The sequence below is a fragment of the Scleropages formosus genome, chromosome 23 (assembly GCF_900964775.1).
Source record: "Scleropages formosus chromosome 23, fSclFor1.1, whole genome shotgun sequence".
In the NCBI taxonomy this organism is placed as follows: domain Eukaryota; kingdom Metazoa; phylum Chordata; class Actinopteri; order Osteoglossiformes; family Osteoglossidae; genus Scleropages; species Scleropages formosus.
In genome coordinates, this window is record NC_041828.1 from 15746780 (window position 1) to 15767173 (window position 20394).

Sequence of the window (20394 nt, forward strand, 5' to 3'; positions counted from 1 at the left end):
TCCTTTAAGCCATGTTTTTTCAAATCCCTCAAGTGTTAACATATCACATACAATTTTATATTAGAAAACATTGCTTTCCTTTTCCTGTTATTTTTTACTTATATCATTACAATATTCAACAGACACACGCACACTCCTGCACCATAAAATAAATACAAGGCAGGAAATTTGACAGTACATGAACTATTGTTTTGGTGGGATAAAAATTTTTTTAGCTAGATTCTTTATTTCCATGTGCCACAACAGTTGAATGGATGTCATGAAGCTCTAATACGGAATCCTGCTGCAACTGAGAGCAGGAGCTAGAAGACATAGTGAAGCTGAGTGTTTATACAGCACGTACACACAGCCCACTCCCCTAACCAATCTCTCTGACAGGGTTAACCCACGGCCCGCGCTCTTCCAGCACCAAACTCTGCTCAAACACCGAGGGAGGATCTCAAGAGGACCTTCAACAGGCATAAGCAGAGTCACTAGCTCATTAGTGCCATGTAACACTGAGACACAGCTACAGATGTGAGACACTGTAAATTCGAATGGAGCTCCTCCAAGGGCTTCACAGATGTCTTCGCTGGAGTCTAACTCAGAGGTCACGGGTTCGCAAGTGGGACACAAGCAAAGCTCTGCAAACAGCCTGAGGGAAACCAGTCAAAATTAACATTACAAGTCAATGTGCTGCTTTTTTCTCATCTAACAATTATTTAAAATAACCAAGACTATATGTATTAGTAATTAAACATGAATAAGAATAAAAACAGTCTTTATTAGTGAAAAGTAACTTCAGTCACAGGTTTATCTTTGTAATGGCCATTCAGTTTTAACAGTCACAGTCCACTTTTTGCGCCATTTAACTGGTTTAATATCTTTATTAGATCTAATTTAAACATCTATAAGAGCAATAGTAATAAAAGCAAAAAAGTCTATATGCAACAAACTTAAGATCGGCATATTCTTAATATGTCCTTTAAGTAGAAAGAGGCTTGTCATTACAGTCATGCATGCATGCATGCAATAAAACCAGGAGATGGTTATCATTACCATCATCTTGTGGAATCACACTGAGCAAATCACGTCTCAGCATCTGACAGCAAACAAACAAAATGAATACCTACACTGTGGGTAACCCAAACTCTGGAATGGCTTTCCAAACAGCCCCAAACAGGTGAGAGACCAGCATCACAAACCACTAAATCCCACCGGTTTGATCTCCCTCACAAGGATTAGATGACATTCAAGTGAAATGAAACAAATTCTGGTTATTAATAGACAAAAGCCATTATCCTTTTTGTTCTTTGCTTATTCAGTATTCCTCTGCGTCTCTCCACTATGCCTCCATTATCACAAGACACAGACTGGATTGCACGCCTCACTTAGAACTACTCAAAAGGCACAACAATGACGCTAATGCCCGCTAAGCCCTCGACATTCCTCTAGCGTAGACTGGACCCGAGTAATTCAATAAGCAGGAATATGCTGGGATAACACAAAGAGCCCATTTACCAGACTGGCTTTAGAGAAGGCCTAGTACAGTGATGGACTGATTCTGTTTATGTCAATTTATTCCAGGGACTTTGTTGAAGTTTTTGACAAGATGCTAAATAAAAACAAAAAACACAAACAAAACAAAAACAAAAGCTAACATAAACAAAAAGCTGACACCAGCGGAACATCCAGAGCCAAAAATCATGATATGTCTGACTCCAGAATTCATCCGAGACCAAAGTCAGGAACAAACAAACTACTGGAGCCGCTCACACTCCGCAGCAGGCTGCCCTCGCTGCCTCGGGCTCCTGAACTTCTGGTCGCTGCAGCAACCGAGCCTCATCCAAAGAGTCACTGCAGTTCATGAGCTCCAGCGGAGTCCTTACAGACGCGTGTTTGCGACTGTTCTGAAAAGACGACTGTACGGTACGCTCGGGGTGTGTTCTTCCGCTCTGTAGTGACAGGCCCAAAGCCAGCAAAGAGCTCTGAGAGCAGGGAGAGAAGCAGCCTAACCTTTCAGAGCTCAGCATGTGACCGTGTGGCTCATAGGAAAGACGGCAAAAACACGCACGCCGCATCGTCTTAAAAGCAGGAAGACCGTATGTTAAAAAATGGTAACTTTATTGCTCATAGGTATTCATGGTGCCCCACTGCACTATAATCTATAATTCCTCGCTGACTTAAGTTTATCCTGTAAACCCTGAAAATACTGGGCCTATATTACGTACCCCTCCTTTTTATAGCATATTCAACTTGCTCTTTAGCAGGCTTAATAAGACTATTCATTTCATGTGCCAAGGTGACAGGCGTCCTCAGTTACCATCAATAAAACTGATTTTTTTAATTACTGGGCAGAAGAGCAATCAGAATGACATTTCTGAAGACACTTTCACTGAGCAGAAAGAAGAAGACACCAGGCAAGGTAAAAAGCAAAACAAGAAGCTGTATGGGATGTAAACTGCAAAGCACAAAATAAATACATAAAATAAGGTAGGAGAGCAAAATCCCCTATTGCTTCTTTGATCCAGTGATGTATGTATACTCTAAATGTCTAAAAATAGATGAGGAAATGCAGGACTGATATCAAAGTGATATGATATCAAAATGATATCAAAGCAGGACTGCGCTGGGTGAGATACAGTAGGTATGGATACTATTAACCCTTTAATACATGGGCAGCCACAGTTGGTAACTTCATTAATGCCGCAAATCACATTTATACTTCTTTTCCAAATGAACTTCTACCTTTTGCTGTAAGGTTTTGGCCGGGTCGTATTTTTCAGCAGTCAGCACACGACAAATGTGTATAACCTGGGGCAGCAGGTGGCATAGTACTTAGAGCCACTACCTCTGGTGTTAAAAGTTGGAGGCTCAAATCCCACCTCCAGCTGTAGTACCTTAATCAAAGTGCTTACACTGAATTGATCCATTGTAGAAATTGATCCAATTACAGAAATTACCCAGCTTGACAAATAGTAAATCATTATAAAATGCTTTAAAGAAAAGCACCAGCTAAATGACTAAATGTAAATAAGAAATCTGAAAAATGGGGCTGTAGGCTGTGATTGCAATACAGATCACAGGGCGAGCACAGTGAATCTACACCCGGAGAATGAACCCCTGTCCATACCCCTTACTAATTCGGCCCCCAGCCACTGTCTTCCTGCTGAAACCTGGGCACGCAAGTCATGTTTCTCAGCAAGGTCAACCTGGGATCTCAGTATGCCTCCTTGGGATAACTACAGCTCCTGCCGTGCTGCAGACGGGTCACAAGCAAACCCCCGAGGGCAGGAAGTAGGCTACATGCACATTAGACACACAAGATAGCCCACGGAGCAGAAAACCTATATTCAACCCAACTCTCCAACAGCTCCACTATTTGCATAACAGGATTCATGTATAACAATGAAATATGCATCTACTTGGAATCCGGAAACCAAAATTCTAGCTCAAGGCCCAAACAATGGGAAGAAAACAAATAACTATATATAGAAAATACTTGCAATGCATTTTCCAAAACAATGCACATGCATGGCAAGCACTTTGCAACTATGGCAGACATCCTATAAATATTTGTACCGCTGTACACTTCTGTGGTAAGTTTAAGGGACAGCTGCTCCAGTTAGCTGCATCCTCCTCAGGTATCTACATGGCTTCCTCTCGAAAACAAATCGGAATGGAGGATAACAATCCGACTCTCGAAAAGCATGGAGGAACTTAGAGTCCTTTCGGTGTTCCAGTATTATCACTATGCTGGATAGGGCTCTGAGCTATGAGGGTAAAACAGGCTGTGAGCTACTACAAGACATTTGAGGAGCTTTCAAATATACCACTAAGGATCCAGTAGCAGAGGTGTACCAAAAACCAGTTTTTATAGGGTAAACTGGGCATAGCTGTGCCTAAATGACTGAATAACTCACACTAAGCCTGCAGGGAGAAGGAACATTAGCCCAATGAGGAGACTAAAGGCCTTAGATTAAAAGGTCATCCAAAAATGTTGAGATAACATCCATATTCTACTTAGGCTGAGCTGTCTGTGGGCCTAAATGGCATCATCTTGTTTTAGAAATAATGTCAAGCAGTAAATTGAAATTACTGACAAAAGGATCAGAAAACATTTTCTGAAATGAATTCATCCCAGATTTATTAAATTGAGGTTTGCTGGAGTCCCAGGTGACTTTAACACAGCTATTATGGATAATATATATAAACCCACATTTCCAATAAAGGAGATGGAGGGAAATGATGTAAAAACAGTAATGAATGAAAACAGCTCTAAAAGAAAATAGCAATAAATGAAAAGTGTGGAAAACCTAACCGTTGAAAAGCAGGAAAAGTTTCACCTAATGTCAAGGGTCCAAAAAGCCAGTCAACTGATGTGAATTTTTCAGATTAGGACTGTTTGTACAACGTTATTGCAGGGCTCTGTGATTGTCCTCGAACCCTAAGCACATAGGAGATTTCAGCTAGAATTTACACTCCAATATCCCACACAGACGGGGCTGGAATCACCCAAGTTGTAAAAACCAGGGTGTTAAAGGGTAAATTAAGGATCAATGACAGAAGGGTGTTCACATAGAGAGATGAGGTGTTTCATCGGTAGAAAAAGAAGAAAAACAGAAATTGCTGTAAGCAAGTCAACTTGGTTTACAACAGGGACAAAAAGATCCAGAGGCAATTTCCTTCTCTACTGTAAATATTTAGAATATCTTTTATCTGAAATATTTTGAGTATCAGTACCCTACAGCTATTTTTAAGTGCTTTTGAAATCTATTAGGGGATATTCAACTAACTCTGTTGAATGACTTAGCAAATTGTTCTGCAGCAAATGTTAATATTGAGTCTTTACTGAAATGTTAGATCATGAGGGATATCAGTTTCCATCGCTCATTAACAAAGGTTTCTACTGCTCCCTGTTTGACTTCCAGCTGAGCAGAGAGGAAAAAATGTTTAGTCTATGAAGAAGATGTCAAAGCAGGATTGAGGAGCACGTATGGTTCAAGGTATACTTTCACACATTAAGGAGAAAAATGGAAAGTAGGATTTGGGAGAGTTTATCCAGAAAGCAGTTGGATGCGGAAGCGGCGTGTAGCGCTCATGGTTGGTGTGCTCGCACCCGTTGCCGTGTTGAGCGCGCTCCGGATCGGACAAGATCAAAGGCCATATGCTGCTTGATATTGAAGCCAAAGCCAACCTGGTTTCATACAAACAATGACCCGAGGGAGCTCATGAATTTCGTTATTACATCTTCAAAGCCTCACAATCATCGGCCCAACTGCCGTGAGCCACTCTCGGCAGGAAATAGAGTGACAGCCGAGCTTTGGGGGGGCCAGAGATCTATATGATGCCGCTTTATGGCTGGATGGAAATTTCATTAACAACCTGGCTTTTTTTAAAGTCTCTTGCTTGACGAATAGCATGCTTTGTCTCCCGAACGCGCTGACACAAGGACAGTTACATAAGGTTAGCTGACAGAACGCTATAATTTTGTGGGTTTGCGAATGGAGATGGGAACAGATAAAGGAGAAACACCGCGGTGCAATCTCCTCCCGCTGCTTTGGAGTGCTCGCTCCAGCGGAAACATTAACCAAAACACCACCAGCTCAAGCACAATGCAGAAGTACAAAAATGCCATCGCGGCAATCCACGTATGAGAACACACAACTACTATTAGCAATGGCCTTGTCGTCTCCTCAATGCAATCTCCTGCGTAGTCTCTTTCAATGCTTTTCTCTGAGCATTTGCACTTGTGTCTAATACTGGTATGAAATAGGAAAAAGAAATGGTGCAAATGATTACGACGAGCCATGAGGGCTCGGTCAAGCCGAGAGAGAGTCTTTCCCGTTAAACATGTCACCGGGAATTGGTCCGTGACTTCACGGAAGGAGGCAGAGGCGGATGTTTTGCGGTAAAAAGCTTGAGCAGCCTGTGGTGATCGATGAGGGAAGATGACCCAATTGCCCTCCATCGCTACTGTAGGGAACAAGCTCTGTGAAGGGGGGCATTATGCAGCCCCCTGCCCTGCGACTCCTCGTGCCCGGAGCTGAAGTCACTGAAGTGGACAGGGGCTCAGCCCTAAGGCTACTTTCTTTTAGATCTCGAGCTCACTGCTCCTGCTTTGAGACTTTCTAGCGTAGTTCAGACACAGAGATGACCACAAAAGCTTCTGTTGGTGCATCCCCAGTGTTATGCCATACATGACCCAATGACTGAAGCTGTGTATAAATGTGTCTCAGGTGGTGTTTTTCTGGCATGCTTCACATCTCAGAAAGCCAGAACACTCTGAATGCTCTGGCACTGGGTTATAATTGAATCAGTCTTTCTTTTCAGTTCCTTGACTCTTACATCTGTAAGGTTCATAGTGTTCAGAAGTTCTCCTGCAAGGAGTTCTCACTGCAGGTGCTGCCCTCAGCAGTCTGCAGGGGATTGGCTACAGGCTCCTCTGTGGCACATGAAGGTAACAAAGGGAACTGTAACACGGAGTGATGTCTCCCTCTGCGGAAGGTGGAAGAATAAAAATGTTTTGCGGTTAGTTCATTATAACGTGATGAAAACTGTATGAGCGCATGCTGTAACGCTACATCTTTTATACCGTGAAATCCATCAGTGAGTGAGATCTACTGTTAACCAAATGCATCATGCTTCCATTTGCGTGACCTTCCAGAGTCATTTGTACCCCACTAACACGTGAGCAGACGTCCACCTTTGCTGAAAAACAAGAATGCCACAGCTGTGCTGGATAAACAAAGGAACACAATCCCACCATTGTTTTCAAAACCTGTTTGAAAAATGGCCATAATCTCTACAAAAACAAACCAATTTGCAAATTGCGCTTATAAGAGTCATTAAAAAAGAAACTGTTCTTCACCCAAGTGTACACTTCATAGCCTTTAATAGGATTCCCGAGGCTTCTTCCAATTAAGCTGGCAGAGTACTTCCTAGTTTAAGACAGAAGAAATAAATAAATAAATAATTTTCAGCACATGTAGGAAGGGCTATTTTCTTAATCAAATTAGAAGCAAACATCAAATACGTTATACCACCGTCAGAAACAGGACAACATGCAGCAGGGAAAAGAAAACGAAGTACAACTTTTATTATGATTTTACTCCAAATAAAAAGAACGTCCACCGTCTGGGACCGCTTCGACTGCGCTACAGCAATATGCACCAGACCAGGCAGTCATACAGAGAACCCAAAACCAGAACGTTGCCTTTCATTCTCAGTCTCTTCAAATGAATACACCTGTCCCCTAATCTCCCTGCACAAAGTGGTCGGCTCAGCAAAAACACCTATAAGAACCACAAGGGGGGAGGAAGCACACAAACACGAATCATCCTCTACTTCAGCCCTCACTCTCACAGTCCCCCACTATGCACCATCTTACACTTTTAATGCAGACGAAGAGCACAAACTCCTGCTTTTTAGTGATGACTATATTGTCCTGTTTTAGTAATTATTGTCTTGTCTTAGTAATTGTTGTAATGTCTAACACTGTGTGCACAAGTCTTCCATGCATGCACCTTATGTAGTCTGTGTCGCTAACGGTGTTGTTTTATGTAGCATCACGGTCCTGGAGGAGCATTGTTTCATTTCACTGTGTACTGTTGTATATGGCTGAAGTGACAATAAAGCCTCTTTTGACTCTTGACTAAGCAAGGTTCAGAGATGCACATTGTACCTACTAGTGGAAAACTTCTGCTGGGTTACATCCTCAGCTGTAGGTGCTTCTATGTACTAGCCGACAGCATCCAGAAAGGACCAGGAGGGTTCAAAACAATGCAACGATGAAAGATTAACTCCACAGAATCCCTGAAATGTCTCCCTTTAAATTAAAGACTTTTTTTCTCCCAGAGAGGAAGGGATTCTACCAAGGTTTCTTAGGTATATTTGTCAGCTTGTTGCCTTTACTCAGGGTGTCTTCCATATATGATTTATTACCAATTTAAAGATTGAGTCATTTATACAGCAGGAAGTTTAATGAATGCTCCCTGCAACTTGGACCTGAAGCCAGAGCCTCCCGTCGTTCCGCCTGCTCTGGGGCTCTGACCTCCCGGCGCCCTGGCTCTCCAGAGCGCACACTCAAGCCTTCTGCAGGGGCGGCTCAGGGCAAGCGGCCAATGCAGTCTCATTAGTTTCCGGCCTGTGCGGACCGTCTCCTGACTGCCTGTCCACCACGGAGGTAAGATTCAATAAGGCCCCCTAATCTCAAAGATAAAGAGGTGCCCCTGGGGAGCTCTCCTGTAGCCATTCACAGCAGGCACTCCAGGGACACCATTTTAATTGGACTACTGCTTTTTCTTCCGCTTTATAAACGAATACTCCCATATGGGAGCTGCTGCAGAAAGACAGTACAGCAAGATGAACTCTTCCTTAAAGGAGATTATGTTCATCTTTGAAAATAGGCAATTGCTATACTCCTTCAGGTGATTCCCAGTGCATTCGAGCTCAGACAATCAGGCAGCAGCATAGTGTCAGACAACAGGCGGTAGAAACTCAGTGCATCCACAGCTGAAAAGGTCTCGGACCGTCAATCTCCTCGGAAGGATTTGCAGCTGAAAGAAGCAAGGACTGTATAAATGTGCTGGACAGGCCCAAAACATAAGCATTCCTTGTCAGGAAAAGGCCGCTGGGTGCATCATGCAGAAAGCTGCCTGTCCAGCCCTTCTGTGCCACATCAGGTTCCCACACGGTGGACCACCTTGGTCTCACACTCCACAAGCCATCCATATCACGAACTGTTCACCCCTGTGACTGATCACTCCTGACTGCCCCCTGGGTGGTCCAGCATCACTGAACATGTCCTGTCACACCTCATAAGCCTGGCCTCCTCTTAGTGAGACCACCAAAGGTTATAATGAGGATAAGAACATACTCCACTCACTGAATACTCCTCTCTAGGCCCCAGACAAGGAAAAAAGCTATTTAAAACACACCTGTTTACAGCAGGAAAAAAAACTGCATTCATCCACTTAGGTAATCTGCTTTGTAATAAACTGTATTTAAATGAGCACAATCCACCACTACATATACCAATTATTTCTAACTGTACTGCATCAGTGGTTATCTCTCTACATTAATAGTGTCTTCACTTTATTTATTTGGCTGCCAAAAGGGGAGAGCTGCAAATCGCTGATAACAACCCCTACCTGCAATATGTCACAAATTTACACTGGTGAGTTATGCATCTTCACTAGGTCTCTTTTTCCGGAAGATACCAAAAGCATTAGATGTGCAATGTGCCTCTGGAAGATTCAAGGGCAACCCTTACATAACACAAAACACAATAAAAACACAAAACTGAGAGAAGAAATTAATTATGAAAACATTTTTAAAAGCAAATTAAATTTTTAAAAAGTTTTTAAAGGCCTGATGATATAACGACACTGTGACTTGATTGTGAAATGCAGCAGAAACAGTAACATTCTGGCCAATGACCTGCTGAGGAATTGGTGGAAAACCACCTGTCTTGGTGCAATAACCTGCCTCGAGGCAGGATTGACGAGAAGGTCAGAAATACCGCCTCAATTTTCAGGGAGGCAGGTGCTGCGGTCAAAGGTACATTATGATTACAGCTAATAGGTGATGTCATAACGTAGGGCATCGCTGTGAGCCCATATACAAAGGAAATAATTAGACCTAAACGTTGAACCGCATTCCGCACAGCACTTAGGGCTGTTCTTAGATCCAATTAAAGGGAACATGAGGGAACACAAAACATCTGTTCACTGTAGAAGTAGATTCCCACACCATATACCCAATAACACATATACAAATACAGAACATCACAAACAATGTAAAGCATAAAGCATACTTGTAAAAACAGACTATTTATTTCAAAGAGCCAGCACTCGCTGCAGGTGCTGTACACAGCATCTGTGCTTTACAGATTCTTCAAAGTTTTCAAAGTCAGAGAGAGAGAGAGAGAGCGAGTGACTGAGACTTCTGCTGCTCCACTACAGTACATTTCCAGCCTTAGGTATCAGTCCTAAATTTGATACCCAAAACAGTTAAGCTGTTTTGGGCCTTCGTGTTCCATTTGAATTCGATAATTATTTCTGATGCCGTGTGGTACACATACATCTTCTACTGGGTTCATTAGCTCCTGCATGTGCGGAGTGATGATCTATACATAACTGCTTCCCAGCCGAAACACACAACACATCTTCAGTCCTTAAAAATATAAATTGTCTGTGAGCAGAATTTAAAGCCGATGAGCTTCTGCGTGTACAGAAGTTATTAGGGAGCACAGCAAATTTACACCCCTTGGCATTTCTTTTCATGGTTTATTCATGAAAGAATTTTTTCAGAGAAGGGAGGGTTAAAATGAAAATGCGTAAAAGGAAAGCTGGACCGCAAGAGATCGTCCTAACCTTCCAGCTGCTCTGCGTCAGTAATAAATACAGGAAAGTGGGAATGCAATGCATTAATTTTGAATGAAATGCACAATGCTTACAAAGGCCTTTGAACCAAAGCTTCCTCCACAGTCTGATGCACACTAATATGGGAGCAGAGGCAAGCAGAGCCATGCAAGGGCACGCAGGGAGACATGTGCACGCAGCTTTCCTAGATGTATCACAGCAGGATAGCCGACTCTCTAGCCCACACCCACTCGCATGTTTTACTGCAGAAGCTCAACATGCTGTGGTAACACAGTACAAGCCTCTATGCACCCCTGGCGTCCTGCTGCTTCTGAAAAGAAGGAGAGTTCAGGGCTTCGTGTTCCACAGCCGGCCATGAAGGATGGGAGACTCGGGATGCTGTCAGGAGGGAGGCTCACAAGGCAGAAGCATGGTTTCATGAGCTAAACGTGATCAGTGAATGACTGAGCTGGAGCCGAGACAATTCTGATGCAGTTAACGCATCCCGATGCACCTGGAGGACCTTTACAGCCTCTCCTCATACAGAGGGAATGCCAAGACTAATTAACACCAGAAAGATAAACTGGTAAAGCTGACCAAGTAATGAACATACCCTGGCCATGTAACACAGCAGGTCTGGGAGGCAGATTATTAGGTATGAATATTATGAAGTATGAATGTTCGAGAAAGTACCCGTTTCAGTAGCCTGAAGTTGTACAGCCGGCATGGCCCCCTGCGGCATTTAAATACAAGGCTGCTGTCTGCCTGTGAAAATCAGCAGTCCAAGACAATTAGGGAGCATATGAAAAGGTTTACAATGGCAAGAGACAGGGCACCGCTGTAGAGGGAAATGGTGACATTTCAGACGAACACTTGCTGGAGGGCATCTGACATGGGTCTGCGCAGGAGACTGCTGTTCTTTTCTCTTCCATGCCGCACCCTGCCACCTCCACACTTCTTTTGTCATTTTGCAAAAGGTATTATTTTGTGAGAGAGGAATTTAAATGAAATGTCTGCAACTGAATTGCAATTTAAGTGATTCACAGAGCTGACGTATTGAATTCGGGTACCTGCACCACTTGGCTTCCTATGAATTTTGGATCCTCTTTGAAAAACTGACAATTAATAAATGGAAATTTTAACAAAACAATTTAAATAATTTCCTTCAGAATTTAAAAGATGCTCCTGATGGCTGCACTGAAGACAAAATGGTATTCTACTGCTTACCATCCCCAAAGTAAATAGGCTCAATATGCTTAGCACAGCTTTATACCAGTTAATGGATGGAAAAACACTGTGCATATTCTGTATATGATATAAGACTATCACATTATCCATTCAGATGGAAAACAAAACACAAGGGACAAAGTAACAGCCCAAGAACTCAAGCCATTCCGCATTAAAAACCATTAACTCATGGGATATCATTTGACACGTAAAATAAAACACACTTGCTGTATTCCCAAATGAAACACACAGAATGTATAAAATATGTGAGTAAACTGACTCTAAAACTGAACTGACCAGACCTTATAAGACATTTGAACTTCAAATGGGCGGATATATAATTCATACCCAAAATGTCACATTTACACAACTTACACTGGGTGCTGTTTTAAGAACAAAACTTCCACGCAGGCTTTTAATTATTGATGGTCCATCAATATTGATGGTCATTGTATTCTGTGAGATACCAAGGATCACCTTTGATTGGAAAAATATTGTTAGAGAGACTGAACTCAGACATCAGGTTTCCAGTGTAGTTGCACAGTAATGACGACAGCGTCATCTAATGACAACTATCACTGTAAACTAACATGAGAACCGCAAGACTGAAGAGGCAAGAATGTGTACACTTGACATAAAAACAGACTTGTCTGTCAGTCATAGGGGGAAATGAAATCACCAATGTGTTACCACTCACTACGTTTGTTTCCCTGCATGTGACTATTTGATAGAGCAGATCTTACATTAGCACACACATACACGCACACACGCACACAGGCTGAAACCACTTGTCCCAAGCAGGGTCGTGGCGAACTGAAGCCTAACCCAGCAACACGGCGCAAGGCTAGAGGAGGAGGGGACACACCGAGGACGGAGCGCCGGTCCGTCACAAGGCACGCCAAAGAGGACTCGAATCCCAGACCTACCAAAGAGCAGGACCCAGCTAAACCCGCTGTGCCACCACGCCCCCCGACTTACATTTACATGACTTCATTTAACTGACGCTTTTCTCCAATGTCACATACAGAGTTAAGCTACTTACAATTATTTACCCATTTATACAGCTTGGTAATTTTTACTGGAACAATTTTAGGGTATGTACCTTGCTCAAGGGTATTACAGGTGGTGGTGAAACCTGTGACTTTTGGGTCCAAAGGCAAGAGCTCTTACTGCTCAGTGAATCTCAGCACATCCACTGAAGAATTATGTGAATTGTTGAAGTACTGATTTACTGGGTGATGAGAGAGAGACAGCACAGGATCAGGAAGAGAAAAAAAGTTGAAATGTCCTGGAATTTATTAGATTTTTCAAAAAGTACCGTTTGAGATGTTAAAAACATAACTAAGGTTTTGGTAAGACCCAGATCTGAACAGCAGGGAAGATGAAATGAGATGTGAACCACATCCATGTCTCAGATCTGCCTGAAGTCTCTACTTAAGAAGAAAATCACTGCACTTGTCTGTTGGACCCCAGCAGGCCTTTGGAAGGGATGCAGGAAACAAGGGTGTCTGTCATTTCTGACCTCTCCCATCTTTTTCTCAGTAGAGCTGAGCCCAAGCCCACAGTGAAGAGCTCTGACAGCATCTGGTGTTCAAGTCTCACTCTTCTGTATCACCTTTCTGACAGCTATTGGGCCAAGCGTCTCATTGGAGGGAGTCAGACAATGAGCCAGCTGCTAAGACCGTGACTCTGTCCTCGATAATGCCGCCGTGACTTTCCATTTTCGACTACAGTGCTATTTGCAGAACAAAATGGGATAGTAGGTCGATTCAATCTGCTGCTGCATCCTTTGTGGTGTTTAAGAACAGACTGTAAAAGGGATCTACGTCGGTTTATTGACGGAGAACAGAGCATTAATATGTTAATTTGATAAAGGAGGTAGAAAAATGTTCACCTTTAATGTTGCTGAAGTTGAGGGTCCTCCGCTGACCCACATACTGGGACTCTGCAGTCACAGCAGGTTGCCAAGACTACCAGTAAATTATTACTTTCCAAGGTAAACTACGTTTATGCAAAAAGACTTCTCTGGGTAGCACAAATTTTCTGTTTATTTGAGTAAAATTGCTTCTATATAGTGAAGACAACAAACTGTAAATTGTAAAATCCAAATTTTGTTCACAGATACTTCCACAAGATTCCAACTGTTGTTTTCTGCAGGATCTAATTAGCAATGAATAATTAGTATTAAAAAAAGGAGAATTATCTTTTTTTGCCCCATTAACTACATAATAACATTATTCAATTACTTTAGCAGGGGTGCAGTAGTGCAGTGGGTTGGACCGGGTCCTGCTCTCCGGTGGGTCCGGGGTTCAAGTCCCACTTGGGGTGCCTTGCAATGGACTGGCATCCCGTCCTGGGTACGTCCCCTCCCCTTACAGCCTTTCATCCTGTGTTGCTGGGTTAGGCTCTGGCTCCCCGCGACCCCATATGGAACAAGCGGTTCAGACAGACAATTACTTTAGCTTAATCCGTGGTTTATAACCAGTTTATGCTGCACTAAGGCAGTATAAATGACTGGTCTTTGTAGTTTGCTCACTTACACACTCATTTTAGGTATCCACTTGTCTTGGTCAGCTCCCAATATTTAAGCCCATAAATGCAAAAAAGAAGCAGAAACCAGTCATACTTCATTTAAGGTGGATTCCTCAGGTGACCACAGAGCCATGTTTAATTAGGTACTGCAAATCTGTGCTTCACACACAAATGGACTGTCTCTCAGTGTCCGTAGGAACCCAGGGGCAGCTGACTACAAGCACTACCTCCACCACACCACGCAACACATGCTCTCTCAAGTCCTAGACTGATAATGCTGGTGCCTCTGGCATCTGCCTGCACTTCCCTGCAAAGTCCTTTAGACCTTAACTGGCGAGTCCCATCTCTTTCCAATGCCATAAATTGGGTCATAACTAAGAGACGGGACCCAGGGGAACACATAACAATCTACGGCACAACAGGTGAGATAAAGACCTGAGGGTCAATAAAGAGACCACGGGTGAGTCCACATTACTGCCTGCCTCTCGGACATCTCTGACTGGATGTCTGATCACCACCTACAACTGAACCTCTTTAAACCAGAGATACTTCCCCTCCCTTCCGGTCCATCTCCCTGTCGAGGACTCTCTGTCACTGTAATGATTGACTCAAATCTGCCCTTGTTTCAACATATTAAAAGCCAAGTCCTGCAGATACATCCTGCATAACATCCACAGGATCCGCCCCTCTCACAACAGACTCTACGCAGCTCCTGGTCCAGGACATGGTGACATTCCATGGACTACTGTAACTCTCTCCTGTCTGGCTTTCCAGCCTCTACTATCAAACCTGTATAGCTGGCACAAAATGCTGCTGTACAAGTCATGTTTGACCTCCCAAAGCCTTCCTATGTATTTCCCTTTCTCGTCTCTCTCCAATAGCTTCCTACAGCTGCCCGGAGCAGATTCAAAACTCTGGCTGTGGCCTACAAAACATCAACAGATCTTCTCACCGATATCATAAGACCCGATCACTCGCCACACCCCAAACAGACTGCCACATTCCTACACCTCTGCCTGCTTGATGGTCCCTCGCACAAGAGGTCCAAAATCAAAAGCACAAAGATTTTTACTTCTGGCTCCAATGTGTTGGAATGACTTCCCCTCTCATTCAAAACTGCTTATTCTCTCTCTACATTTAAGAAGCGCCTCAAAACTCACCTCTTTCAGACCCACTTTTCGCTGCAGACTCACCTGATCTCTTAAGTTCTTGATAAACATGACAAACGTACAATATTTAATAATTTTTTAACAATTTGTTTAATAATGGAAAAGCCTATATGCCGCTAATCATCTAGTGGATACTGGTTCATATGGGGTATGTGACTGTACTCTAGAATCACGTGTCTGCATCCAAATCTCTCCTTCTGTTGACCTAATGTACACTTCGTATTGGTGTCTGAGAGTTACGTCACTTTGGAGAAAAGAGTCTGAAAAATTAATAAATGTAAATGGGCGAGTCTGACTAAAGAAGAATGTTACTCAACACCAGTGCAGTCAGGGAACAGAAAAGCATGGCTGATTTTGGAAATGTTCCACCTAGGAACCATCTGCTAATGTTATATAGTACTTAACATGGTAATAAAATAAAAAGTAGCCATTCTTTACAGGACTGAAAGGTTGTCATATGCTTTGGATACCACATAAAAATTACTACAAATCATGACATTCTGAAATCAAGCTGTAAAACAATATTTACTCCAGACAGCAAGCAATAGCTGTATGAACACACACACACACATTTTCAGAACCGCTTGTCCCATACGGGGTCACGGGGAACCGGAGCCTACCCGGTAACACAGGGCGTAAGGCCGGAGGGGGAGGGGACACACCCAGAACGGGACGCCAGTCCGTCGCAAGGCACCCCAAGCGGGACTCGAACCCCAGACCCACCGGAGAGCAGGACTGTGGTCCAACCCACTGCACCACCGCGCCCCCCGCTGTATGAACAATTATTTAGAATTCAATTTAGAATTTGCAGAGTGCATTCACTTCTACATGTGAACTGAAAATCTAATTGTATATACTGAAGACAAACGTACTCTTCACTTAAGAGTATGACTGTATGGATTTTTACAGGAAAATCAATAGACCGATTACTGTAGAGCAAATAATCTGGGAAAGTAAAGAAATGAAAATGCTTTAGAACAATGGGCCCAAAAAATGTGATAGGGTGGGAAATGTAACAACACATAAATAAATGCATAATGAAATAAAAAACACAGTTCCTTCTCAAAAGTCTGACAGCTGAACACAATAGCTAAACATCTGTAGCTGGTGGCAAAGAATATTGAATTAAATGAATAAAAAAGGCAAAACTAATTTCCTTGTAAACTTATAGAATATTAGGAAACTCTTCCATCATTTAAACCTCTACCACTCTAAGGATAAAACTTAATAAATAAGATCTACCTGAAAATTAAGGTCTGGAGCAGTAAGATATAAAATGGAATAACAAAGATGACCAGTCAAATTCTTCCAAAAATGATTTAAATATGTGATAGGAGTTACACTTAGAGTTCCTAACACCAATTTATGCAGTTACTGAGCTCCAGCTTTAGGAATAAGGACACTAATGAACCTGCTCTGTCTACTGGCAAATTTCAAAGGACTGTGTTCCTCTGGAGGAAATCAAATGAAAACATTTGTGTGATGCCTGTTCTCGTAAAGCAATGTATATCTTAACTGCCAACTTCAGACTTCTTGAAATTAACTCAACTTCAACAAAACCCAATTAACCAACAGGCATTATACACCTATCCCTGCTCCCCACAACCATTTTTCAAACATGTCTGAACATGAATATTTAAGGTTGCGTAAATGTCATTGAGAACTCTAAAAAGTCATGAAGGATTCTTAATTAGCCTTCTCCCTAAAAACATTTTGTGGCAGAGCTGTGTAATCTTCAGGATGTGGGAGGACTCAAGCTTTGGCTCCCTTATGAATTAATTAAAACTCTGTGCTATAGACACAATCATCATCGTTGTTGTCGTCAAACAAGAGCCCTCTATAAACGTCACGACACACTGCTCTTAAATGAGCAACTTCATGGTCCAGGGAGAAACACAGCATCTAACTGCTTTTCACCTGGGATTCAAACTCCTCCCAATCTACGTTCAGTTTCACTTCAGTACAATTCTACTGGAGTGAGAAGCTAAGGACACAGCTCTGGTGCATATAAGAAATGTAGGGTCACTCCATCATTTATCACAGTGGGTGGAGAAGAGTGTGGAATGTACCTCTATAAGCTCTTCAACCGAATGGAGCACAGCCCATTGCCATATCTCCAACAAAAGCACGCACCCGGAAGAGTCCAAAACATCCAGAACAGTCTGCTTTATTTCATCCGGAAGCCTAAATTACACTTCTGCATCAAAATTACTGCTACACAGAAAAGTCTTCAATGGCTGAGGAAGCATCCTGAGTGATCCCAAACCGCAACTGAGGTCCTGCGAACAACACCCTCAAAGCCATCTGCTTTACTCGGCCTCCATTAAAGCCCATTATCATTGAGGCTTTGTGTACAGCATGCGAACGGTAATGGCTGCCGCTAGCGGGAAAGTGAACACAACAGAACCACAAAGGATGGATGTGATGTGCCAGGGTTTTGATTACAACAACAGGTTTCCAGCAAGTACGAAAGAACATAAAAAGCTGCACTCATTATCGGATTAGTCAAAACTCATCCTAAAAGAAAAGCCTTTGCTATTTCTTCTGAAAAGAACTAATATCTTACAAATATAGGAAAGCTGGTTGATATAGAGCTATCTAAACTGGTGTAGGGATGTGCAAGTGGCTGCTTTGTGACCCGAGAATCAACATCAGCCAGACTAAAGTAATGAAATGGAAATGCTATCAGTACATGCCGGCTTGATGATAACTCAGTGTGGTTACACAGAACACCTGATTCTGTACGTATTTCTGTGTGTGTGTCCATGATAGTCAACTCTCACCTCCTTGTCCATGCTCTCCAGGTCCTCCTTGCACAGCGTGTAGAGGGGCATCGTCTCCGACATGCTTGGCTGTCGCTTCCTCCGCGAGGGGCCTGGCTGTTCCTCGTCCTGGCTGGAGGGGACCCGCTCCTGCTGGGTAGGCTGCTGCACCACCCTAAACAGCACCATACAAACAATTTTCAAAAAGAATAAAAAAGGACACACACGTAAACCCAGGTGCACCTGCAAACACAGAGGAGCTTTCAGAAACACTGAAAGGAGCTAAAACCAAAACAGTATCGGCAAGCTGAAGAAGTCAGCCATATGTGGAGCCCAATTTCCAGAAGTCACACATCCATTATACCGAGCTCCTAGCAGATTTCTTCAACCCCTTCCAGGAACCACAGGGCTGGCCTACTGTTTATATAAAACATGCATTACAAGCAGGTGATGGGCGAGCAGCAGTGGTACCAAGGTTCACTGGTTGCTATAGGAACTTCAATGGCATCCCACTCGTATGCGCATCTGGTGCCAAAATAAAGAGAAAAGAAGGACGGGTATTGTAGTTGACAGGTGAAATAAGGCAACAGATGCTGTTTGTGAAACTTCCCGCATTTAATCAGTCACAGCTTCGACACACTAGAAATGTGCACGAGTGTGTGGTGGTGAAAGAGGCCAAAAATGAGCACCAGAAGTACCCAAGGCTCTAATCCCAAAGCATGAAGCTGCAAACAACTTGCTAACAGTGGTCATAACTAGAATCTACAACCTGCTCCCTGATGGAATCCGCTGGAGAACATTACCTTCATAAATCAAATGTGCAAATAGATGGCTTAATATTCCTCCACTGACACATCAGGAAAGTTGCATACTAAACACTTTAGGAATGTCTGCTTCAGAGTTTTCAAGCGCTGATGGTAAAAGCTTTGGTAAAATGTTACAGGAGATAAGGAAGAAGTTTGAAAACACAATCAAAAAAAAAAACAAATCAGTACACAACTTGACAAATGGGAACCAACTACCTTTAAGTGACATTAAGGATCAACTGTTAAATCTGCAACAGGCTTCAGCATTAAGCTCTTCAGATGGATAAAATGTGTAGAAGTAATAATCAGCTAAGAAGGAAAAGTCTTATTACTGTAGTACATAAACAAAAAGTTGTTAAACTGAGGAAATAAATTTTTGATTAAAAATATTTTATGTCTTATACAAACTTCACCTGACAGTTTCAGCTCTCTGAATTCTGGGTAGGTCTCTACATCCAAAGAACAGGTCACTAAACAAACCTGCCCAACCACAAACACACACACATATTGTTCCATAAATGGCTTGGTTGTGGTCCAGGGAACGAGAGGCTTTGATCTGCAACAGATTCCATTTCTAGAGGCTTCCATGGTTGGATGGAGCAGACAGTTTTTCAGGGAAATTCCATTAGTATTCGCCAAACACTCAGCAAAACTGGAGAAGAGTAACAGGAACGCAACCCATTGCAGGTCAGTACAGATGGGCTTTGCTTACAGGTACCAGTAGAAGTATCAGTAAATAAATAATGATTCCAGTCCAATGTGTAATTCAGCAGTACAGAGTAACAGAGTAAATTAGGTCCTTTATTGCTGTGTAAACATCAATTTTTCTGTTGCTGAATTAAAATGGCAGGACATTAATTTTTTTCTGTTTAGCTGTCAGCAGGGCAGGTACATTTCACCTGTTACATCAAAATTTCCACCTGTCCAAAAAATGTGAAAGAGAAAAATAATAATCATTAAGTTTAAAATATTCTTGTAAACCGGAATTGTCAACTGAAGGCAATAAGAGAATCACATAAAAAGAAACGTGTTTACAAAAAGGCTCCAAAATAAAGAATTTATTCAAAATATCAAGACATTGAGGCTATTTCATTTCATTTTTGTTTATATATAAAATTAAACCATAAAACCATTTTGAACCAAAAATGCATATGATGCAATTAGTGACATCACAGAGTTTCTTTATGATGATGGTGATCATCGTTTTGAATCAAATTTAATATTTTACCTTAATTTACTGCCGACTTAACCATCAGGCAGGTATCAGAACAATTTTACCGGTCCACCGATGAAAATTTAAGCAAATTACCCATCCTAGACAGTCTGACAACCGTTGATGTCGAGCACAGACAAACATATTACTCTTACAAAGTTTCTCAATAAAAATAGACAATCAAACAGCAAAAACACAAAGCTTAATCAGTCAAAATGTAATATATTCTCCCTCCTACAGTTTGACAATAAGGTTTGGAAACAGAGCAGCCATAAAATCAAAGAGGAGAACATGACTGTTGAGCTCAGTCAGACTTGGCACTTGTCCAGCTCATTAGCACTC

General features: G+C 42.4%; 1 protein-coding gene across 2 annotated transcripts in view; it reads right to left on the reverse strand.

Moving 5' to 3' along the window:
- ctdp1 (CTD (carboxy-terminal domain, RNA polymerase II, polypeptide A) phosphatase, subunit 1) overlaps window positions 1-20394 on the reverse strand; it is a 78850-nt gene that overhangs the window by 37103 nt on the left and 21353 nt on the right. For both annotated transcript variants that reach the window (XR_001964907.2, XM_018727168.2), the window contains exon 11: window positions 18055-18208. Coding sequence is in view for 1 of the 2 variants with exons in the window: in XM_018727168.2 (XP_018582684.2) it covers window positions 18055-18208 (154 nt within the window). In the remaining variant the exon portion in view is untranslated. The remainder of the gene's footprint in view (window positions 1-18054; window positions 18209-20394) is intronic.